Source organism: Pezoporus occidentalis, unplaced genomic scaffold (assembly GCF_034315485.1).
Source record: "Pezoporus occidentalis ecotype Australia unplaced genomic scaffold, CSIRO_AGI_Poc_V1 ctg340, whole genome shotgun sequence".
In the NCBI taxonomy this organism is placed as follows: Eukaryota; Metazoa; Chordata; class Aves; order Psittaciformes; family Psittacidae; genus Pezoporus; species Pezoporus occidentalis.
The window spans coordinates 220,210-243,132 of NW_026915377.1; the positions used below are offsets into that span (position 1 = coordinate 220,210).

The 22,923-nt window shown below is 52.9% G+C and overlaps 3 protein-coding genes across 3 annotated transcripts; 1 reads left to right on the forward strand and 2 right to left on the reverse strand.

Annotated features, from left to right (window-relative positions):
- The first annotated feature begins 1,081 nt into the window (after positions 1 to 1,081).
- LOC134169290 (C-C motif chemokine 4 homolog) lies at positions 1,082 to 2,461 on the forward strand. Its single transcript, XM_062629719.1, has 3 exons — positions 1,082 to 1,322; positions 1,607 to 1,721; positions 2,048 to 2,461. The coding sequence occupies exons 1-3, from the start codon at positions 1,253 to 1,255 to the stop codon at positions 2,133 to 2,135; spliced, it is 273 nt and encodes a 90-aa protein (XP_062485703.1). The 5' UTR covers positions 1,082 to 1,252; the 3' UTR covers positions 2,136 to 2,461.
- Positions 2,462 to 8,923: 6,462 nt separating this feature from the next.
- LOC134169292 (E3 ubiquitin-protein ligase TRIM39-like) lies at positions 8,924 to 13,914 on the reverse strand. Its single transcript, XM_062629721.1, has 6 exons — positions 13,363 to 13,914; positions 12,834 to 12,929; positions 11,251 to 11,481; positions 11,094 to 11,116; positions 10,250 to 10,362; positions 8,924 to 9,689 (listed from the first exon to the last, which is right to left on the reverse strand). Exons 1-6 carry the CDS (start codon positions 13,798 to 13,800, stop codon positions 9,118 to 9,120), a joined length of 1,473 nt encoding a protein of 490 aa, XP_062485705.1. The 5' UTR covers positions 13,801 to 13,914; the 3' UTR covers positions 8,924 to 9,117.
- Positions 13,915 to 14,948: 1,034 nt separating this feature from the next.
- Positions 14,949 to 16,798, reverse strand: LOC134169293 (C-C motif chemokine 3-like 1). Its single transcript, XM_062629722.1, has 3 exons — positions 16,050 to 16,798; positions 15,652 to 15,766; positions 14,949 to 15,179 (listed from the first exon to the last, which is right to left on the reverse strand). The coding sequence occupies exons 1-3, from the start codon at positions 16,120 to 16,122 to the stop codon at positions 15,083 to 15,085; spliced, it is 285 nt and encodes a 94-aa protein (XP_062485706.1). The 5' UTR covers positions 16,123 to 16,798; the 3' UTR covers positions 14,949 to 15,082.
- Positions 16,799 to 22,923: the final 6,125 nt, after the last annotated feature.

Sequence of the window (22,923 nt, forward strand, 5' to 3'; positions counted from 1 at the left end):
TAGGCAGAAGCTCTTTCCTGTGAGGGTGCTGAGGCACTGGCACAGGGTGCCCAGAGAAGCTGTGGCTGCCCCATCCCTGGCAGTGTTCAAGGCCAGGTTGGACACAGGGGCTTGGAGCAAGCTGCTCTATGGAAGGTGTCCCTTCTCTTTGAAGACGGGCCACCTCTGGCACTTCTCCTGTGCAAGTCCAGGACTGTGTTCTCCTCCAGACTCCTCTGCCTACACAGAACAGAGCAGGTCACCTGTATGGAGCTAGCCTGCCATGGCTGGTGGCAGGCTGTGCACACCATGCAGCCCCGGAGTGATATTTGGAAACTACAGAACTATTTACTGGATGGCTGGGAGCGTTGAAAATGGTGACATGGAGACATGTCCAAGAAATGCATCTGCTTCCTGTTGAGAAGAGATGTTTTCTTAGGAACATCTCCTCACAGCTGGACAGCCTTCAGCTCTTCCCAGGGCATCCGTCATGTCCCTGCCAGGCCTTCCCTCTCCTCCTTAGGGACAGGGAGAAGTTTTGTAGACCTCCACAGTAGTCTGTGTTTAGGCTGGTAGCTCCTTTCCAGTGAACAATCCCTGGTGCTTTAGCTTCTGGAAGTCTTATTTCATGCGTACCTCCATCCGTGCTGGTGCCTGCAGTGCTGCCATGGCAGCAGGACATGCCCTGAGTCCCTTCAAACTATGTGAAGCACAGACAGGTCATGGACCCCACTGGTGACAGCTCCAATCTCCTGCTACTGGGGCAGCATGGGCTGTGCAGATGTGGGAGGGAAACAGTCCACAGCAGAGGACACCTCAGCCCCTTTCTCCCTAACGGGCCTCATCTCATTCATACTCTTCAGCCCTTGGAAGGATGCACTCTCACCTCCAAGCTGCTTGGGCAGGTTGGGTAACAGCAGCCTGTTGGCAAATGCAGGAACCTCCATAGGGGAACTTCTTACTAAGGAACATGCATGAAAGCAGCACAAATAGCAGTGGTAATTATTTCATATCCTGTGTTACTGGGAAGGCACTGAATCAAGGGGGTAGCTTCACCCTTCTGGGGCTGAGGCTACTGCTTTGTTCCACCATGAGACTTGCACCACAAGCAGCCTCTCCTCTAGTGGAAATTCCACCGTGCCTACGCAAGCCGCTGCATGGACCTCCTCACTCCATAAATTGAGGAGCTGCTGACTGTTTCAGCATCAGACAGAGAAGAGGCTGACAAGCTCCACTTGCCTGCTTCAGCTCCAGCCACTGCTTCTCATCTGACATGAAGGTCTCTGTGGCTGCCCTTGCCATTCTCATTGCTGCCTTCTGCTACCAGACCTCTGCTGCACCAAGTAAGTCCAGCTCTCCTCCTCCTCTCTAATTGGAGACAGGAGAGATGTCACTGCTGGGGCAGGGTGCCTTCTGCCAGTGTTTCCATCCCTGGGTCCCTTCCTGTGTCAGACCATCCCCTGGCAGGTGCTTCAGGGACATTGGGTCTCTCCTGCCATGGGAAAGGCACAGCTCAAATCATGGCATGGGCTCTGTCAATGTCGGTTCAGGGTGAGCACAGAAAAGGAAAGAATCCACATGCTCCCCAGACTTTGCCACTGACAAGAGCCACCTTTGCCCTTCACAGTTGGCTCCGACCCACCAACCTCCTGCTGCTTCACCTACACGTCCCGGCAGCTGCCCCGCAGCTTCGTGATAGAGTACTATGAGACCAGCAGCCAGTGCCCCCAGGCAGCAGTCGTGTAAGTCCTCTTCTCCTGGGCGGTGGTGGGCTTTCCCTTTGGGCTGAGGATCCAACCAGGGAAAGACTCTTTTCACAGGAGAGGGGATGGAGGCTGGCCCCAGGGATGGGAGGGATGGGGGGACAAGATGTATAAGGGGGTGGTCCATGGGCTCAGGCCAGTCCTGCTCTGCCACTTCGCAAGCTAGCTGGTGACAGCCTGACATGATAGGCACGGCATTCTGCGTGCCCAAATTCTGCTGACTCTTGGGAAAGCCGGGGTTTGGGGCAGAGCTCCTCCCAGTGCAGCGCCCTCCCACCAAAACCTTACCTCTCTGCACCCCACAGGTTTATCACAAAGAAGGGCCGCCAAGTCTGCGCTGACCCCGATCAGGACTGGGTCAAGCAGTACAGGAATGACCTGGAGCTGCAGTGAGATCCTGCCAACCATGTCTCCCATTGCTGGGACGAGAGAGCCCCAGCCATCTGCGGGCTCCATCAGAAACGCTTGCATGGCATTTAAAGAGAGCTGAGAAACTGAAAATGGTCCAGAATCTGACTTTAGTGTTTTGCTATTTATTTTTTTTATAGGGGAGAGATAAGGTGCAATAACTCCATTGCAGACAAACAAGAATATTATTTAAAAGATATATTTTTTTAAATGCAGACTCATGCACAAGTTATATTTTCTGTATTTAATGAATTGAATTTTTGATGCAATATTTAATTAAAATTTCAATAAAGAAATATTTTTCTAAGAAATTTCTGTCTTTGCCTCTATTGAAATTCTTTGCAATGACAATAGCTGAAATTATTATAGTGGCACCATGTTCTTTATTCCCTTTCCTATGCTGTCGAAACCCCCACAAGATTTCACTGTCTGAACATTCCTGTTTTGCAAAAAAGGAAGAGAAAAAACATGAAGGAGTAGGTGTGAGAAGGGCATAGATTCCATTCAGGTAGCTTGGCTCATTCCTTCTATAAGGTGTTTACCTCATTATGACTACTGGCAACTGGTTAAACTCCATTGCTGGCCCCATTATAGTTAATTATGTTACCTTTAGGGGATGAAATTTAATGTACTGGCTGTTTCAGGAGAAGTTTTCTGAGACCTTCAGCTAAAATGGATCAGCTATTCCCCGAGCCGAGGATGGAAAAAATACGTTTCACTACAAGATGAAGTTGTGTTTCATTAAAGTCTCACTTACAGTAGATGTGCCCCCTTATGTGAAAAGGTGCTTTGTCTCAGTGCCTCAGAAACCTGCCCAACCCTGGGATTGCCTGTCCAGAGATGCAGCATCCCCTGCAATCACCCAGCTCAGCCCCAGGGCATGAGCTGCCCCTTCAAGGAGACATGTCCGCCACAGCCCTGGCGCTGGTCTCCTGCTGGAGCTGAAGGAGATGGAGCACACCACTGATGGAATTTAGGCTCCTCTGATCAGCTCTGGACACATGCTATTGGATGAACAACAAGGGTTTGGGTTCCCCCTGCCTGGACTTCTGGTGCCTTTAGGGCAGCTCAATGGAATACTCAAGTCAGAGACCTACCTGCACTCAGCTCACTCTCCAGTGTTCACACGTTAAGTTTGGGATGACAAACACGAACACCAGTGAGACACATGGAAGCGGAGCAGGAATAACAGAAGGACAGAATGACTGGAGCTGAAAGGGACCTTAAAGCTCATCCAGTTCCAACCCCTGCCACGGGCAGGGACACCTTCCACTAGAGCAGCTTGCTCCAAGCCCCTGTGTCCAACCTGGCCTTGAACACTGCCAGGGATGGGGCAGCCACAGCTTCTCTGGGCACCCTGTGCCAGCGCCTCAGCACCCTCACAGGGAAGAGCTTCTGCCTAAGAGCTCATCTCAGTCTCCCCTCTGGCAGGTTAAAGCCATTCCCCTTGGCCTGTCCCTGCAGGCCCTTGTCCCAAGCCCCTCTCCAGGTTTCCTGTAGACCCTTTAGGCACCAGAGCTGCTCTAAGGCCTCCCCTTAAAGAGCCTTGTCTTCTCTAGGCGGAACCAGCCCAGCTCTCTCAGCCTGGCTCCAGAGCAGAGCTGCTCCAGCACTTGCAGCATCTCTGTGGCTTCTTCTGGCCTTGCTCCAGCATCTCCACATTTTTCATATGTTAGGGCTGCAGAGACAAAGGAAGGAGGCTCCTTGGAGAGAATGAGGATGAGCAGGCACAGGGTAGAGGCTGGGTGGGAGCTATCCAGAGAGCAGATCCTGGTGTGGCTGGAAGGGACCAGGCAGATGAGGGGGTGTTTGAGGGAGCAAGGAGCATATCAGTTATGTTGGGCACCTTGTCAAGTCAGGAACTGCAGCCCTCAGCTGGGCGATGAGCATTCTATCAGTCATCCCAATGCAGTGCTGACTGCACCCAGCCTAAAATATCCCCTGGGGAGGAGGAGGTTAAAAGAACTGTGCCAGTAAGCAGGGCCAGAGCACCCTTCCCTGAGATGCTGATGGCCAGGAGGCACGGGTGGACATCACCATGAAGGCAGCTGTGCCTCGGTGATGAGGAGCTGCTTGTGCAGGAGGGAAGTAGGTCTGCTCACAGCCCTGACTCCCCAGGCACCACATGCCCCATGGCCTGCCCTGGGCACCAGGCTCATCATGACCATGCGGGAGACCAAGGACACGTTGGTTGTTGGGTACCAGCCTGCCCCATATCTGAGTGCCAGACCCATGTAGCTTCACTCTCAACAGACTGGGAATGGCACAAAGCTGAGTGCTGAGAGCTGTCCTCACTCCAGGGAACAGCTGGAGCAGAGGACAGGATGTGGAAGACCTGCAACGTGGTCATCCCAAAATGGTTGAGCCTCTACAGTTCTTCCTGGGTACAAGCTCTATCTGTCGCTGTGGGAGCAGCCTTGGCATTTCTTGTTGAAGGATACACAGTGCAGAGTCATCCAAGGATCACAATCCAGCCCATGCGCTGTTTGAGCCTGCTGCAAACAACCCCATGAACCAACATCCTTAAGAACCCAGGTCACATTCAAGCCACCCACAGCAGACACCCACCCTGGGTACCTCAGCTAACTCCTCACTGCTATTCAGGGAGGCTGCAGGGAGTCCTGAATTGCTCATGTCTTTCTTGATCTTACACCCGCCTACATGTGACAGCTCAGAGAAGTGCATGTGAGGAGCACAGCTCTCTTGTTAACCCACACCCCCAGCACTGAGGTGTGAATGAAGCCTGCACGAGCAAGGCAAAGGCAGAGAGCAGCTTTGAGCAAGCTAGCAGCTGCCTCCAAGGCCAGCCAGCAAGCAGTGGGTGCATGGAGAAAGCATTCCTAGAGATCTTCAGGGCCACCACGTTCTGCAAAGGAGGAGGAGGAGGAATGCAGGAAAGTGGTTAGGAGTACGGACAGGCAGGCAGAGCCTGCAGTACCCATGTCACCACGAGCTCAAATCTGCACCCAGCGATTACTCTGCACATACTGGGGATCCTGGGACCCAAGAGGAGGGAGGCGTACAGGAGGTTTCCTTTAGGTTCAGACCAAGACAAGAATGATGGTGTCAAGGGTTTCAGAATTTGTAAACTAGTAAATGACATTCTGAAACTAGAGTGTGGCATTTACTAAACATTTTGTGCAGTGTATATAAAAGTATTTTTAATGAAACCCTGGGAAAGCAAAGTGGTGAACAAAAATAAATCATTACTGTGACAAGAACAACACCATTATCATAATAGACATGCACATTTCTACATGTTTGTTGTCTGTATCACCCTAGTGTGTCTGTAGGCTTTTTGAGGTATACCGACAGCCAGGAGAGTCGGAGGTCGGTCTGGCGTAGAAGGAGGAGCTGGGCTGGGCTCAGTGAGGTGGGGATTAGTGGCAGTCAAAGATCATGGGCTGATGGCTTTTACATCTCCACTTTATTCAGAGAGGAATTAAACATCCTGAAGGCAAAATGTCAGCGCACTCAGCAGTTCCAGCTCTCTGCCTCCCCCACCATCCCAGGGACCAGGGCCCTGGCTTGCTACAGGGAGCGAGGCTCAGTCCTCCACCCAAAACAGCTCTTCCCAGTGACACCAAGATGAGGAATACTCTTTTGGGAGGCCAGCATCCGAAAAAAAAGGCATGTAAAAGGGGATGGTTTTGCATGCTGCATACAAAAGTAGTATTTTCAAAAATAGTGATATGTTCCAGACTTCCAGGGCTGAGGAAGACATGGAAGTATTATGCTAGAAATGGTGCCTGTGTATCACCTTCCACATAACAGCCAGCAGGAGGAAGAAGTGGCAACCAAGAACACTTCTGCTCAGTTCTTAGACAGAGATGACTACTCACATCCCCCCTCAAGATGACGAAGCATTTTTCACTGCACTAAAAGAGAAAGAAAGAAGTTAATATTTGTTGAGAAAGTGCATTTCTAAACCCTCAGGTCTATGCCTCTGGGTGACCAAACTGCCCTAACTCAAAAATGTGACATCAGTCTACTGATTCCTCAGAAAAACAGCCCCCTGATGACCCTGTCCGTGGCTGTTCTGCCAGACGTGGTATCCCAAGGGACTGTTGCCTTCAGTAACACCAGAAATCTTGAGCAGATCAGTTCGGGACTCACCAGAGCAAGAGACTATCAACCAAAAATGTCCCTGTAAAATATATGTATATGCATATGTATATGCTCATCTCCTTTCAGCATATAGAAACCAAACAGACATGGTGTGACTGTGATTATCCTGCCACATACAGATCAGCCCCTTTGGCAATAAACAATCTTATGAGGCTGTGTGAGCATCACCAGTTTGCCGGGTATCTGGGGAGCAGGAGCACTTGCAGAAAGATCCACATGCTTGGGTCAGACCATGCTGTGCCATGCAGATCTCCCTCATGGCAGAGGTGGGTGGTCCAAGCAGGACCTGGTCCTTGCTGGGTAGGATCTGCATAAAGGCCAGAGCCAGGCAACAAATGCACTTCCACCAAGGACAGGGGCCAGCTCAACTTGTTCGGACTTAAACAGAAAACCTGTTTGCAAATAGCTTTAGGAGCAACTTAGCTTTAAGTCACCAGGGAGCTCTAAAAGCCAGCTGCTGGCTTTTCTCTAGATGCCCATTACCACTCAGACTGGGTAGCTCAGAGCAGACTGGTACCAGCCCTGGGCAGTATCTTAGTTGCAGATGATGTGGAGAGCAAGACAGAAATTTTCATAGCGTGTTCAGAGCTATCTCATGCTTTCAGCCTTTACTCTCCTTCTTGAGAGAGGCAGATTCATGATTTCTAGGAATGCCTTCGATGCTGCACTGGGGTGATTTCATATCCTTCCTGCTCTTTCATTTCTTCCCCCTCTTTGCAAGATCTCTGAAATATTGCACTTCCTCACACCTCTTTGGAAACATTCTTCATCCCTCTGGTGCCACAGCAGATGCCACTCATCTGTCAGCTTGCCACAGTCAGATTGCTCCTGCTTTCTGGACAGTTTCCATCCTGCCACTTCCTCCTGCCCCTGGTGACATTTAGGCTGTCCCTTCCCAACTGTCACCGTGCACAACAGGTTCCCTGGCCGCCCTCACCACTCCCACCCTCCACTGCCTCTGGTTCCAGCTCTCTGACAAGGTCTCCAGGTTCATGCCCTTTCTCATCTCCCCAGGCTCCATAAACTCCCTCTGTAAGATCTCCATGGAGATCAATGAGCTGCAGAGCCCACCAAGACCTTCCTCCTGAGCTGCAGAGCCCACCAAGCCTTTCTCCTTCCTGGGACACGGCAAACCTGGGACTTCCAGCTGGTCTCTTCTCCCTGCCACACAGCCTCCAAAATAAAGAGCCTGCAGCTGGAGGTGGAAGGGTGAGACTCTCCAAAATGCAATGAAATTCAAGGTGAGAGGAGCTGCTTTCTCAGGTCCAGCATCATTTCTCATTGGGATACTCCTAAAGCACCATCCAGGACATCCCCAGAGAAATCGTGCTGAGCATTTAAGACCATGCTTTATCAGGTCTCATTTCATTTGAATTGAATTCATCTTTAAATTAAGCAGATTCATTATTTCTGTCTGAAGGGTGAGCTCCAGCTGCCAGCACACAGCTGCTGGCCTTGCCTCCACCCCACCTACCCCAGGCAGTGTCTCCTGTCTCCTGGCCCTGTGTACCACAGCACTTTGGTTTAGATGACTAGAACTGGCTGATGCCACAGTGAAGCTTAAGAACCTGAGAGCTTTTCCTCCAGCAACACAGTGGCAGACTGAGGCAAGAGGCTGGGGCAACAATACAGCCTGGAGCAGAAGGGATGTTCCAGGGGATGTCTCAGGGAAAGGAGAAATCAAAGGCGAATTTGGAAACATCAGCAGAGACCGGGTTATTCTCCTTTCCAGAGTTTTGCAGCCCCTGTAGTGTCCCTGTCCTGGGGTCAGCAACGCAGCACCTCCCACGCCTAGAGATTTCCCACCCTTGTGGCTTGTGAGGGGAGGTGGAGGAGTTGGAGCTACCAGACCTGGAGGTTATCACCCCACTGTGGGACAAGAGAGAGCAGCCCAGCAACCACCCACACCTGCACAGATGTCCCCTCACCCGCACCAAAGGCCTCAGCCCATCCCGGCAGTGTTCAAGGCCAGGCTGGACAGAGCTTGGAGCAAGCTGCTCTAGTGGAAAGTGGCAGGGGGGTGGAACTGTGTGAGCTTTAAGGTACCTTCCAACACAAATCATTCCATGGTTCTATGACTCTTTGATGCTGAAGCATGGCCAACTACACAGGCAGATGCTGCTACCAAATTCTTTCTGGGTGGGTGCCTGGTTTAGTGCAGTGTCTCACGGATGCCACAGCAGGATCTCTCTAGGACTCTCTTTAGGCTGGGCCGGACCAGATCCAGCAGCACCCTTTGCCTCTGAGACATTGCAGATTAGCTGGGGGTAACAACCAGGGATGGAAGTGCCACAAAACCACACTGCTCATTGCAGAGGCTCTCCACATCAACACTTTATTGCCTTGTTCCAGAATAATTCACACTAAAATCAGCACTACACATTAGGTTGGGTGCATACCTCTTCCATCAGCCCATGCCACAAGCAGCAGGGTGATCAGGGGGCTACCCTGGCCCCATCGGCAGCACCAAGGGTTGTGGCACGTCCCCAGTGCAAAATGTCCTTCCCAGCACAGGCATGGCACATGGCTGGTGTCAGGCGCATGGCGGGTGTCAGGCGCATGGCGGGTGTCAGGCACATGGTGGGTGTCAGGAGCATGGCTGGTGTCAGGCGCATGGCTGGTGTCAGGCGCATGGCGGGTGTCAGGCGCATGGCGGGTGTCAGGCGCATGGCGGGTGTCACACTTGTCAGGTCACCCCCAGCAGCCAGGAGCACACAGTGACCCTGCCAGGACACGCACCAAGGCACGCAGGTATTTCCCCAGTGCTGCCCCGCTCACAGGAGGAGCTGGTTGAGCTCCCAGCTCCCTGCCCAAAAGTGAGAAACCAGAGCAGCTGCTGTCACAGGATGATGCACCCAGTCCCTTGTGTGTCCCTGACCCAAGAGATCACCAAGGGCTCTGCATTCCTGCCCCCCAAAAAGGCACCCAGGAAAAAGAGAGGCCGGAGGTTTCCCGAAAACCTGTCAGTGAAGGTGTAAACGTGGGAGCGGTCGCTCACATTGTAAAAGGAGATTTCTCCTGCCTCATAGTCCAGGAAGATCCCAATGCGCCGGGGTCTCACGGCCAGGGTCAGAGGGGAGACAGGTGAGGTGAGGGCCTCATATTTGCCCCCATTTTGGAGCCGCAGCACCCAGTAGCCGTTGTTAGGGGAGAAGAGGATGTTGCCCTTCCGGCTGGCAGACTCCCTGCAGAGCCCCAAGCCCCACTCTGGCTTGTCTCCCACCTGTACCTCCCAGTAGCAGCGGCCTGAGAAGAAGACCTGGCTCCCCAGCACCACTGGAGCCGTGCTGAACCTCTTGGGGTTGTCAAAGAGGGACAGAAGAAGCTTCTTGCTCCCTCGCCGCACACTCTTGCAGTCCTCAGACAGGGTGAGCTCAGGGTGTGACGTCTCAGGGTCCAGAGTCACATCCACTGGAGCGAGAGAAGGGTGGAAGGACAATGGGGCTTTAGAGATCTGCACGCATGCACCTGAGCAGGTGCCTGAAACTTGGACGTGGGGGGCTCTTCCAGATCTTCCCACCTCCCACATTTATTTGCTTGTGCCCATGGTTTTGCACAGCTCCTAGCGCTGCCCAGCAGCAGAGAAGTGCAACACAGAAGATCATGCTAACCATGAAGCACATCAAAGCATTTGGCATCTAGCTGCAGAGCAGGAATAGAATGAGGATGGCTTCACTGGCCGCAGCACAGCTTCACAAACAACCAACACTGACAGCAGGAGCTTGTGAGCAATGCGGAGCCTGAAACTCCTGAGTGACCTCCTAGACTTCAGGGTCACCTCACAACCCATCCAAGAGCAGGAGGAAGGTCTCCCCTCCATGAAACCAGCCTGAACTCACCAGTAAATAAACAGGGGCCAGTTGGACAAAGCTTGTTGACAAAAACTCCCCAAGCCCCAGGGTATGGGTGGGAAAGGGGGGTGAACCAGGACCCAGGTGTGCCAGGAGACGCCACAAAAGCAGCCACCTTACCTTTGAACTTCTTCAGCATGTCCCTCATGCCCAGGCAGCGCTCTGGGATGCTGTAGTCCTCCTTCAGGGTCACAGACACAGCCATGGGGGATGGGAATGTTACCCCCTCACACCTGAAAGGAGAGTGATGCCCATGGACTGTATCCAGAGCCCACAGCACTGCCAGTCTCCTGCTGGGGGGTTAATGCCTTTCTGTTGCACAGATACATCTCTCCCTTGAGCTATTTGACTGTGAGCACTAGGGGTAATTGCTTGTTAATCAGCAAGGCTGATAAGTGTGATCAGCAGATTGAGCAGCTTCCAGTGCCTAAAGGGACTACAAGAAACCTGGAGAGGGGCTTTGGACAAGGGCCTGTAGGGACAGGCCATGGGGAATGGCTTTAACCTGCCAGAGGGGAGACTGAGATGAGCTCTTAGGCAGAAGCTCTTCCCTGTGAGGGTGCTGAGGCGCTGGCACAGGGTGCCCAGAGAAGCTGTGGCTGCCCCATCCCTGGCAGTGTTCAAGGCCAGGTTGGACACAGGGGCTTGGAGCAAGCTGCTCTAGGAGAAGGTGTCCCTGTCTGTGGCAGGGGTTGGGGCTGGAGGAGCTTTAAGGTCCCTTCCAACACAAACCAGGCTGGGATTCCATGATGGGACCAGAGCTACAAATGCAGTGAGTGGCTGTGCCAGGCTCTGGGAAGGAAGGAGCAAGGCCAGCTGGGCAGTACGTCCGTTAGGAGGGGACACATCTCATGCAACACAAGGCCAGGCAAGACCTTTGGCTCCCAGGGGTGGCTGACATGGACCAGACATGAACATCTCAGAGCCTGGAGGCAGCCAGGACAGTAGGAGCATGGGTACCAACCTGCACAGGACGTTCTTCATGTCCTAGAAGAAGGGAAAAACCATTCTGGGTGTGTGGCTCCAGAGCCTTGTGCCCACCAGTCAGTCTGACCCTGGCCACTCACCCAGGCAGCAAAGGCACTGGGGTTGAGTTAGTGGGGCTGGTGGCATAGCCTGACCTTGAGCAGCCCATCAGCTGGCTGATGTATCTTCTCCTTTATCTCCAGGATCAGCTCCTCCAGCAAGCACTTCTGCTCCACCAGTCTGGCCAGGTTTTCACTGATCAACAGCAGAATCCTCTTCTCCTCCTCCTCCAGCTTCTGGAGCAGCAGCTTCTCCTCATCGGCCAGCAGCCGATGCAGCTTCCCGAACTCGCTCACAATCCTCTCTCGCTTTTTCTTCACTGTCTCCTTGTGATAGGAAGAAACATGGGGTGAAGACAGACAATATTAGCCAGCAGACAGGATGGGGCCAGATGCTCCAGCAGTCAGCATCAGGCCCTGGGAAATCACCACATTTTTCTGCTAAGTGCATTTAGTTAAAAAAAACAGCCAGAGGCCAAGTGCTGAGCTCCCACTCCACAGACTGTTTATCAGCAGTAGGACCGCCTAGGGCATTTCTGCTCAGCTGGACATCGGATGTGTAATGATGACTTGGTGCAGCACTGGGGTCTTCTGGGCTGCGAGGGAATGCTATCAGGGCTGGTTTGTATTAGATGTGGTACAACCTGTACCTCTAACTAGGTCCAGACACAGTCACTGCTTGGGCAGCCCAGAAGAAAGGCTGGAAAAAGGCTTGGTTGCTAACCAAGGGAGACAAGGTAACCAAGGGTTGTTAACCTCTTTCCAAAGGGAAAGAGGTGGAAGAAGCCCCAGGGCTGGGGAGGTATGGAAAGGGGGAGCCAGGGTGTCTCAGTACAGCCCGGGGTGAGGAGACAGCAACAGGCATGGTTTGCTGGTGCGTTAGGGATTTTCTTTTCAGCCCTATAAATTGGCTCAAAACCCAAAGCACCAGGAAAACATGCTGCAGATAGCTAGGGTCATGGAACCTCAGACTGCAGGAGACAAATGAAAGGAAACTGAACTGCATTTATTTTTCTGTCCAAGCACGTGATTTCTTGGACCTGAGTCATGGAGGTTTGATAAGCAAGGATGGTCGCAGCCACTTCCACCCCCAGCTGCTTACAAGGGACTCCCCAGCTCGGGTGAACAGGGGACAGTGACATGGCTCATCCACCACCTCCATCCCCGGCCCCATCTTAGACCCAAGGGGGACACTGCAGGGCTTGGCCGGGCTGTGGGCAGGCAGTGGAGCTGAGCAGACAACTGGAGAAACCAGTTTTCTCTGCCAAAGCTGATTAATCATCAGCTCCAGCTCCGAGCTGGGTAACTCGGTCCCGTGCTTCCTTTTCTGCAGTTACTTTCACTTCCCTGCTTCTGGAGGGATGTGAAATGCAGCTGTTTTGCCGGTGTCTGCTTTCCCTGGGCTGCTTTGGAGTCCGGCAGAGGTGCAGTAATTCAGCTTTTCTTTTTCTTAACGAAAATAGCTCCTATTGCTGTGGAGCAAAGCTCACTTTGTGGCTCATGCCTGGCTTCTAACTCATGCACACATTGTAAAACAAAGGGCAATTACAAAATAGCCAGTGTCCGTTTGTTTAACCCTGTGGTTTCGGGGGAGCTGCCCTTCACAAAGCACTTCTTTCCTCTTGAATTTTTTACAGTTGCACAAGGTCACTCCTGTTAGAATTAAGCCAGACACGTGCCTTGCACTCCTGGGTCTTCATCCTTTCTGCCAACTCACGCTTCCTAACGTCCTCCACTTCCTTTGAAAGATGCTCCAAGGATTTCTGGAGTTTGACCTGGAAAGCGAAGAGAGGGGCTCAGCCCCAGCAGCACCCACAGGCTGGCTCCTGTCCTGGTGCCAGCTGGGCCCTGGCACCCAAACCCAGCAGCTGCGCTCCTCACTCCACTCCCAGCATTAACCCTCTCTGTGCTCCTTGGGTTTTCCCCATGTTTTTCTTATTGTTTAGGTTTTGGAGAGCAAAGTGGCTGCCCCCTCAGTGCTGGTGTGTGGGGCACGCTGCCAGGAGCATTACTGGGATGCTGGGACACGGGGTTTGAGTGCCAGTAGCTCTGCACCACTCCACCAAGGCGACCGTCTCTGCCACCCCTCCTCTGCTGTCCTGGCGGTGCTGCCAGGGCTGTTGGGAATGGGGCAGTGGGGTCCTGGCAGCTGATCCCCCTGTGCCCAGGGTGCATCGGAGCATGACGGGGATCCCCAACCTCCCCTACCTTGTAGACCTGCGCGGCCTCCTCAATGGGGTAGACGGTGTGCGGGCGGTGGTGCAGGGACTCCCGGCACACCACGCAGATGGCCTCCTCATCCTCCTCGCAGAAGAACTTGAGGCGCTCGTCATGCTGGGGGCAGAGCGGGGTCCCCGCTGCCGGCTCCGTCCCCTGCCCGCCCCGCAGCCCCAGCTGCCGGATGCTCTCCACGATGTTGGCCAGCTGCCTGTTGGGTCGGAAGCCGCTGCGGTGGCAGGAGGCCCTGCACTGTGGGCAGGAGAAGGGCCCGTCAGCCCAGAGACCCTTCTCTTGGCAGTGCTTGGCGATGCAGCCCCGGCAGAAGTTGTGCCCGCAGTCAATGCTGACAGGCTCGCTCATGTACTCCAGGCAGATGGGGCAAATGGCCTCCTCCTGCAGCCGCTCCAGGGCCCCCGCCAGGGCCATCGTGGCCTCCGTGGCCTTGCCAGGTGCTTCCTTCCCACCACGGTCGGCGCGGCCGGTGAGCTGCTGGCAAGGCAGCACTGGCAGCGCCAGCAGAGCCAGGGAGCAGTGGCCTGGCTGCTGTGTGGCACTGGCCACCGAAGCCTCTGCCGTGACTGGGGGAGGAGCGTGGCAGCGACAGCTGCAGCCAGCCCGGAACGCTGGGGCTCCTCCAGCCCCGTGGGTCCAGGGAAAGAGAAACCGAGCAGGAGAGTGTGATAAATTGGGAAGCGCCAGAAATAACCTGTGCGCAGGCACTGCGTGGCAGAGGGGACAGTGTTCACTGAGTGCTGAGCAGAGCACCCATGGCGTCGATGAGAGCCCCGCCGTTGCCTGCCTGCTGCCTGCCCTCTGCCCTTACTGCCGCCCACCCACTGCCCTTACTGCCACCTGCCCTCTGCCCTTACTGCCGCCTGCCCTCTGCCCTTACTGCCGCCTGCCCACTGCCCTTACTGCTGCCTGCCCACTGCCCTTACTGCTGCCTGCCCACTGCCCTTACTGCCGCCTGCCCACTGCCCTTACTGCCGCCTGCCCTCTGCCCTTACTGCTGCCTGCCCACTGCCCTTACTGCTGCCTGCCCACTGCCCTTACTGCTGCCTGCCCTCTGCCCTTACTGCCGCCTGCCCACTGCCCTTACTGCTGCCTGCCCACTGCCCTTACTGCCACCTGCCCTCTGCCCTTACTGCTGCCTGCCCACTGCATACTCACAAGCTGTCTAAAGGCCCCGGCTGAACTCAGTGCACAACACCAAAACATCTCCCACAACACCCACCCACCCCAGAGAGCTGCAAGTTTGGACATAGGGCAGGCAAGGGGTACGAAGCACAGGGAGATGCCCACAGACCTGCCAGGAGCAGGCAGGAGGAGCAGTGCTCCACCGTGACAGGGGGTTGTACAGCCAGGAGCCATCCCACCACCCCACAGACCCACCTAGTGTCAACCTGTACCTGCTCCCAGCCTCCACTGCCCACTACAGTCACTGCAAAGCATCCTGAGAGCCACTGGGAGAAGCTGGAGGTTTTGCTCTTTTTTATTATACAAAAATAGCTTCAACACAGTCAATACATTAGAATGAAAAGTTCCACAGAAATGCCAAAAAATTAACTTAAATATAACTTAAAGAGCTGAACACTGTATTAAATAGTTTGCCAAATTCAGGAGTAATAAGAAAACAGGGATGTGTCTCAGAGGTGCCCATGAGAGTAGGTCCTTGAAGAGGTGATGCTTGGAGGAAGCAGCGTGTTGCTTATCCACTGCCTGCGTTGTTGTGGTGATTCAGGATGTCCTGGACCCACTTATCACCAGGTCTGCCACAGACCCTCTTACCTTGGCCTGTGGTAAATCTGCAGAAGGAAATCCAGTGAAAGGATAGGGCAGGGGAGGAGGCGAAGAGGGGAACTGCCTGCTCCTTGCCACCCATGAACTCCAGCAAACCAGACACTTCTATAGCTGCAGACTCCCAGGGAAATATGGGGTAGGGGGTTGGCTTCATGTCATTACAGGCAATCTGCTCCCTGCTGCTTAAGCCAGTTTGTCCTCCCCTGCCTAGTCCAGTCAGGACACCATCCTGGCTGGGTCCCGCTATCTGGGCATGACAGGGGTGGTCAGCAAAAGCTCTTTTGACTCAAATCCAATAGGGAGGTCCAGAAACTGGCTGCCTGGGATGTGGGATTGGCCTCTGAGGTATCTCCAGGCTGTTCTAGCATGGGAGAGCCCAGACTGGTGTTTTCCCTTGCTAGGACTTGTGTAGGTTCCTGGCACTGCCACCCTTCTGTGGAGCAGGGTGGCCAGTATTTGGGCAGGAGATCTACTCACATCACGGCTGGCAGGTGGCAGTGCCTGCCTGCATATTCGTACGTCACCACGCGGTGCGAGGGAACTTCATTGGTTGCATACCGGTGGCAGCAGGAACGACCAAACTTGACAGCCTCTGGAAGAGAAGTTAAGCTTTGTGACGAAACCAGACTGGGAAAAGTGCCAGTGGGGAGAAGCAGGGTCAGGAAAGCAGAGGGTCCCTGCTGCAGGCAGTGCTGTTCCCAACACAGGTTCCCACCGCAGCCACCCTTCCCTCAGGAAGCCAAGGAGTAGCAAGACAGGCCTCTCCTTCCCTGCAGCACATGCTTGGAACAGAAAGCTGCCAAGCATTGCTAAACTTTCTACAGCACAAAAAGGGTAGAAAAGAGAGCTCCTTGGAGAAGAGAGCTTGGACTCACCTGGAGAAGAGGAGACCTGATAGCAGAGGACAGCCAAAAGGAGTACAGCAAGGGCAGCTGTGGAGGTCTTCATGCTCCTGTTGGGTGGAGATAAATCGTAGTAGTAGATAAATTATAGGAGTCAGGCCAAACTGCTGCAGGTCTTGCTGTGCCTGATGTGGGATTCCTGGGTTCAGCTCATTTATAGACACAGTGAGCAAGGACGGAAACACACCAGAAACATTGCTGAAAGACATGACACAATGGAAAAAGTGCTGTGTCAGAGGTTCTTGTGAAGTACCCAGAACCCCAATAACAGCAGTGCCCTGGTGTGCCATATCATATAATGATATGTTACCACAAAATGACAGAGAACAGGATATGACCTCTCTTCTTTTCCTGTTACTCCTGACCAAAGGACTCTGTAGAGAACCTAGAAGGAATAATTCAGATTAGTAGATGACCGGCTTACCCAGAAGTGACATGACGGCAATGGGTGGAGGATGGCTGTGACTGCTACACACCGTGTTTCCTAGAATATCTGCATCACAGACAGACTTAGGATAATTCACTTCTCCCACAGCAACTGGAGCTCAGAGAATGCATGAGTCTGCCCTGCTTGCAGCACTGCCCCAGGGAGATGCGGACTTTCTCCATGAGATCCAGAAGGCCATCAGTATGCAAACATGCAGAGCAGAGGGTACAGCATGGTGCCATCCCAGGTCTGGGCTCCTCTTCTGTCCTTGACTATCAGTTGCAGTGAGTTATTAGGAAACTGTTTCTGTTGCTACATTGCAGTTTCACAATCAGTGACAGCTAAAACAGCACTCTGTTACCTATGGACATGAGAATCAGCCATGAGTGTTTATAAAGAGCTCTAGAAGCCCATGTCAGTGCTGGCACAGCAGAGTTGGCTTAGGTGATTATTTGGTTCCAGCAGCGTAGAATCGACGCTCTCCTGACGCTACTTTGTCATTTCCCTAGGAGCCACAGACACATAGAGAAGAGATTTGCTGGTTTAGCTCATGTTTGGGACGGGAATGGTGTCACTGCACTGGCAGAAAAAACACTTATCAAATGCTGAAACCGTACAGAAGGGCTCTGCTGGCTTCTGGGCAAAGGCTGGTGGATGAAGCCTCAGGAGAATAAGAGGAAGAGCAAGATCTTCATGGTGCTAGTGAACGTGCCCAGGCCTGGGCAACCACAGCTGCAGAGGGAAAGCCACACAAGCAGGCTGCCTTTCATGATGGTCCAATGAAGAATGGGATCTAGCTCCTCTATGGAGGGGGAAGATTACAAAAGAGAAACCGCTGCCAAAAGTGGTGGCCTTGTAGGAACCCAGAGGAGGAAGTAGAAGAGAATTAAGAGATTCCCTGGACCAGCTGAAGGAGAGCTGATTCCAGGCCTGGGACTCCCAAGGACGTACCATCACCATGCCTCAGTAGACTGATTGAAAAAGTGAGCCAGACTTGACAGGAAGTGTGGCCCAGGTGGCACTGCAGGATCTGTTTTACACAGAGCCTTTTGTTTCACTACAACGCTGTTACTACGAATAAGCAAAACTGAGCCAGGGTGAGACCACACACACGTGGGTGCCTTGATGCCATGGAGCTGGAAGCCTGGATGAGCCTGCAGAGCCCTGGCATCCCAGGGCACCCGCTGCCAGCAGGACTTTGGGAAAGATGCTTCCTTAGCAGGAACAGGCACCTCCTACCACAGAGCAAGAAGGCAGCCTCCCACATCCTCTGCAGCCATTGTTGCACAGTCCCCAGCTTTGCCATTGCACCAGTGAAGGATTTAGCATAGCCAGTTGCTTTTCTGCATCTCTCTTTCCCCACTGATGGGATTGCTGCTATCCCAGATCATACACAGGGGTTAAACTCACAGACAGAATCAAGACAGCCCAAATCAAGGCTGAGGCTTTACTTGCCTGTGACAGAGGTATCTTACAGTACCCCACTCTGAACAGCAGAGGCTCTTCAGATTCATCTGGGATCCTGACTGCTCTATAATCATAGAATCCCAGACTGGTTTGTGTTGGAAAGGACATTAAAGCTCACCCAGTTCCAACCCCCGAGCCATGATCCCAAATCCACGGCACCTCTGCACTCTGCCTCCTTGCTCCAGCTCTTCCTGCAATATGTGTGCATTTGTGCTTCCAGGATGTGGGGGGGCAGATCCAGCCACTCCCTTCCAGCCCCATGCCCAGTTCAGCCATGCACCACAAGCAATTCCCCTCACCCTGCACCCATGAACACCCCTGTCCTCATGGGCTGTCCCAGCCACTGCTGTGCTGCCTGAGACAAGAGACATGGCAGCCTGATGGCCAAGGCAACAGACCAACACCCCTGCCTGAGGCAACAGACAGCAGACTGAGGCTGGGGGTGCTAGAAACAGGCTTTGACACAGATCCCACTGCCAGACTGGTGTCCTGGGTTCAGCAGTAGCAGTCATTTTTCTCCTTCTTGGTAGCTGGTGCGGTGCAGTGTTTTGACTTTCGGCTCGGGAACAGAGCTGATAACAAGGATGTTTTGGTTTGGCCAAGGACTTTGTGAGCCTCATGCTCTGCCAGGGAGGAGGGGAAGCTGGGAGGAAGCAGAGACAGGACACCTGACCCAAACTGACCAAAGAGGTATTCCATACCACAGCACGTCATGCCCAGGATGTAACTGGGAGTTAGCCGGAAGGGCTGGGGGACTGCAGGGTTGGAGGAGGTATCAGTCAGAGCTTGGTTGAGCTTGGGGGGTGAGTTATCGGTTGGCTGGTGGTGAGGTGTTGTATTCTCTTCCCTTGTTATTTCCTTTATTATTATTATTATTATTATTGGTGGTAGCAGTAGTGATTTGTGTTATATCTTAGTTACTAAACTGTTCTTATCTCAACCCGTGGGAGTTGCATTCTTTTCAATTCTCCTCTCCGTCCCTCCGGGAGTAGGGGGAGGGAAAGAAGGGGGGGAGTGAGTGAACGAGTTACCTGACTGGGTTTAAACCACGACAACTGGGAAACCACATAGAAAGAGATGAGCTGAGACGGAGCTGAGATCAAGCTGAGGTGAGACGAGGTGATCGCAATGCAGTTGGTGACCTGCTAACTGAGGTGCCACCAATGTCCACCACTTTCATTCCTCTGCTCCTGCCATTCCTACCAGTGCATTCAGACCCAATATTTGCACACATCCCCTGCTCAGACCAATCTTAGCACTCCTGTTACACATCTCCACACAGAGACCAGAATAAAACTGAGAGGAGGAGAACAGGCTCAGGACACCCTCGCTGATGCAGCTCACACCAACACAGCCCAGCCTGGAGCTGCTTTTAGCTGAATGTTCTGGATGTTCTTGCAATATTCAAATATGGGTTTGATGGAAATGTCAAGATTCATTCTGAAAAATCAATATTTTCCATCAGGAATATGAATGTGCCTAAACACTTTCAATGAATTCTTTCCCCTTTGAGATATCCTGGGCTGTGTTTTCTGCTTCCATTCATCGCAAAAGGAATTCTTGGAGGTTTTGACACCTCTGTTATTCCCCCTATTCACTGTTTTGCTTGAAGGAAGATTTCGTATTTCAGTCTTAGCTGCTCCTTTCTGCTAAGACAAATAATGCAAATCTCTAAATATTTTGATTTCTGAAACCTCCTCCATATCCTACATCCTAAACAGGAGCTATTTATGGAGTCTCTAAAACCCCTGCCTTATGGTGTGTTTCAGCTTTTGATAGAAACCACACATGGTATCTTTAAATCCATCACCAGAACAGATTTGGGATGCAGGAGGACATCTTTTTTTAGCCCCGAAGGCAGCCAGCTCCACCAACCAGCCCTGAGTCATGGCTGGGGGATCACATTGTCATAGTGCCCTGGGAGCTGCCAGATCACTGATGGGGGAAATGCTGGTTTTAACTGGGCCTGCACCAGCTAGAAATAGAAAGAGAATGACTGGGGGAAGTCAGCAATCGTAGGGTGAGGCTCCAAGAAAGACAAGCAAGATCACACATGAAAAGAGGAGTTTTCCAGAGGGATCAAGACTTTCCAGGAAGGGAACTGAAGTCTGCAAAATGATGAGGGGCCTGGAAAGAGTGGCACATAGCGATTGATTACACACTGTTTCTCACAGAGTGAGAACCATGGACCATCAAATGAAGCTGGCAAGGGCCTGGTTCAAAATGAACAGAAGGCAACAGCTCTTCATGTGAGGAGCACTTTGCTAAGGGATGTGGTGATCGCAAGGAAATTTCCATGTGTCTGAGTCGAGGCTTGGATTTCATAGTGATAAGCTCAAGATTTGTGAAATGAGAATGGTTGGAGGCTGGGAGAGCACTTGAGGGAGGCAGCACAAATATTTGCTTTTTTTTCAAGGGGTCTGTTGTATATAGCCACATCTGGAGGTACTAAGGCTGGGCAAAAAGGACCCTTCCTTAGAGTACATCCTCTGGGGCTGTTCGTGTTTGATTTCCCAGGACAACTGGTCCTACAGGACTGTGAGGTCTATAGAGTAGTTTGTGAAATCGCATTGAAATCCCTGGACTGAAACTTATGCATCATAATATGCCTCCAGATGGATATTTTTAGTAAATGTCAGCAGAAAGACACCAACAGTTTCTAAGCACACAGCAAGGCAGAAATACACTGCTGCAGTTTGTGCCATTTCCAAGACAAATCCTGGGTGCCTAGAAAAGCCTCACTTTTGGACAAGAGCCTGCAGAAGTGGCCAGCTGCTGTGTCAGGACATGGCCCTCACAGCAACATGGTAGTACCCCCAAGGCCACACAGGCTTCCTTTGTCTTCCTGAAGGTGCCCTCAGTCCTGAGCACCAACCTTCCTGGAGCTGAGCAGCATCTGCCCAGCAGCTATGGCACCGTGTGACTGGTTTAGCTACGGCAGCTGGGGTTCAGACGACCGAAGACAAAAAAGTGGGTACTGGCTTGGAGATGCCAGGGCCGGACGTTGCTGAGCACTTGACGCTGTGTGGTACCTTGCACTGGAGAAGTCTGCCTCCTGTTGGCTTCTGCTGGAGGGACAGCTGGTGCCGGCAAGTCAGGCCGTGGGATTTTAGGAATCAAGGAAGCAAATGAAATGCTTCACAGAGCACTGGTCAGTGTTGGGCTATGCCCATGTTGTAAGGCAGGACAGGGGTAGACTGGCCCTCCAGATCCTTTTAATATCTGAAGGGGGCCTATAAGGATGCTGGAGAAGGACTCTTCATCAGGGACTGTAGCAACAGGACAAGGGGTGATGGGTTCAAACTTAAACAGAGGAAGTTCAGGTTGGATGTAAGGAAGAAGCTCTTTACTGTAAGGGTGCTGAGGCACTGGCACAGGTTGCCCAGAGAAGTGGTAAATGCTCCATCTCTGGCAGTGTTCAAGGCCAGGTTGGACAGAGCCTTGGGTGATATGGTTTAGTGGGAGGTGTCCCTGACCATGGCAGGGGTTTGGAACTGGATGATCTTAAGGTCATAGAATCATAGAATAGTTAGGGTTGGAAAGGACCTTAAGATCATCTAGTTCCAACCCCCCTGACGTGGGCAGGGACGCCTTATGCTAAATCATATCACCCAAGGCCTCGTCCAACCTGGTCTTGAGCACTGCCAGGGATGGAGCATTTACCACTTCTCTGGGCAACCTGTGCCAGTGCCTCACCACCCTTACAGTAAAGAACTTCTTCCTTATATCCAACCTGAACTTCCTCTGTTTAAGTTTGAACCCATCACCCCTTGTCCTGTTGCTACAGTCCCTGATGAAGAGTCCTTCTCCAGCATCCTTGTAGGCCCCCTTCAGATATTAAAAGGATCTGGAGGGCCAGCCTACCCCTGTCCTGCCTTACAACAGGTCTCCACGCAGCCTTCTCCAGGCTGAGCAGCCCCAACTTCCTCAGCCTGTCTTCATACGGGAGGTGCTCCAGTCCCCTGATCATCCTCGTGGCCTCCTCTGGACTTGCTCCAACAGTTCCATGTCCTTTTTATGTTGAGGACACCAGAACTGCACACAATGCTTCAGGTGAGGTCTCACAAGAGCAGAGTAGAGGGGCAGGATCACCTCCTTTGACCTGCTGATCACGCTCCTTTTGATGCTTGACTATTCAATGATCCACAGCCCTTCCTGCAGGCCCTGCCTCATTCCCTACCCATGCTCTTCCGCAGCAAGCACAGCGGTCCTACACCCAACCCTGCACAGCCCAAGTCATACCCAGAAAACCTTTCCTCAGTGATCATCACATCCTGGCAGCCCAAGGCTGCCTCATAACATAAAAGCAAAGCAAGCTTGGATGTCCTACCGTGGGAAAGACCAGCTATTCCCACCTGGAAAGGTGCTGCTTTCCTGCTCCTGGTGCAGGCAGCTGTGCCCAGGGTCACCCAGGGCTGTGAGCGGGGCTGGGGCAGTGCTCCAGCTGGACCTGCTGCCCGCGCAGTGGGGCAAACACTTCCCACCTCCAAACAGTGCTCCAGAGGGAGCTTCTCCCCTGCACAGCCACCACTGCCGCAGTGGCCCAAGGTCCCTGCTGGGTTCAGGTCTTCTGTAGATCTGGCTGCAAGCTGTGCTCAGCTCTGCTTTTGAATTCTTGGACAAGCAGAGGCAGTTGCTGAGGCTTTAGTGCGGAGCACATACCTGGGGATGTTGGGGGTTACATCCCTCCTTGTAAACCCCGGCAAGCAGGGGACCTCTCCCAGGACAGAGACAACGGCCCCATGGACTCTCATGCTCCTTCACTAAGCAGTTCCCTCCAGGACCCTTTCCCAGTCCCCTCTCGAGCAGCTGCTTTGCCTCCAAAGCTCTCCTGTGTGGGAGCTGGCTCTCCTGCCCATTCCCTTTGCCCATATAGCAGCCCTGGGCTCTTTGGCAGCAGCAGACAAGGACTCGGCAGCAGCATTTGGTTTGCCCAGAGCATTCAAAAAAATG

Bases quoted from the DNA above. Each gene is read 5' to 3' on its own strand.
- LOC134169290 (XM_062629719.1), top strand. From the start codon at position 1,253: ATGAAGGTCTCTGTGGCTGCCCTTGCCATTCTCATTGCTGCCTTCTGC. The intron at 1,323-1,606 runs GTAAGTCCAGCT...TGCCCTTCACAG, and splicing joins CCAGACCTCTGCTGCACCAA to TTGGCTCCGACCCACCAACC. The intron at 1,722-2,047 runs GTAAGTCCTCTT...TGCACCCCACAG, and splicing joins TGCCCCCAGGCAGCAGTCGT to GTTTATCACAAAGAAGGGCC.
- LOC134169292 (XM_062629721.1), bottom strand. From the start codon at position 13,800: ATGGCCCTGGCGGGGGCCCTGGAGCGGCTGCAGGAGGAGGCCATTTGC. The intron at 12,930-13,362 runs GTAGGGGAGGTT...TTCGCTTTCCAG, and splicing joins AGGCCGCGCAGGTCTACAAG to GTCAAACTCCAGAAATCCTT. The intron at 11,482-12,833 runs GCACGTGTCTGG...TCCTATCACAAG, and splicing joins TGAAGACCCAGGAGTGCAAG to GAGACAGTGAAGAAAAAGCG.
- LOC134169293 (XM_062629722.1), bottom strand. From the start codon at position 16,122: ATGAAGACCTCCACAGCTGCCCTTGCTGTACTCCTTTTGGCTGTCCTC. The intron at 15,767-16,049 runs GTGAGTCCAAGC...CTTCTCTTCCAG, and splicing joins TCAGGTCTCCTCTTCTCCAG to AGGCTGTCAAGTTTGGTCGT. The intron at 15,180-15,651 runs GTGAGTAGATCT...TTCCTTCTGCAG, and splicing joins TGCCACCTGCCAGCCGTGAT to ATTTACCACAGGCCAAGGTA.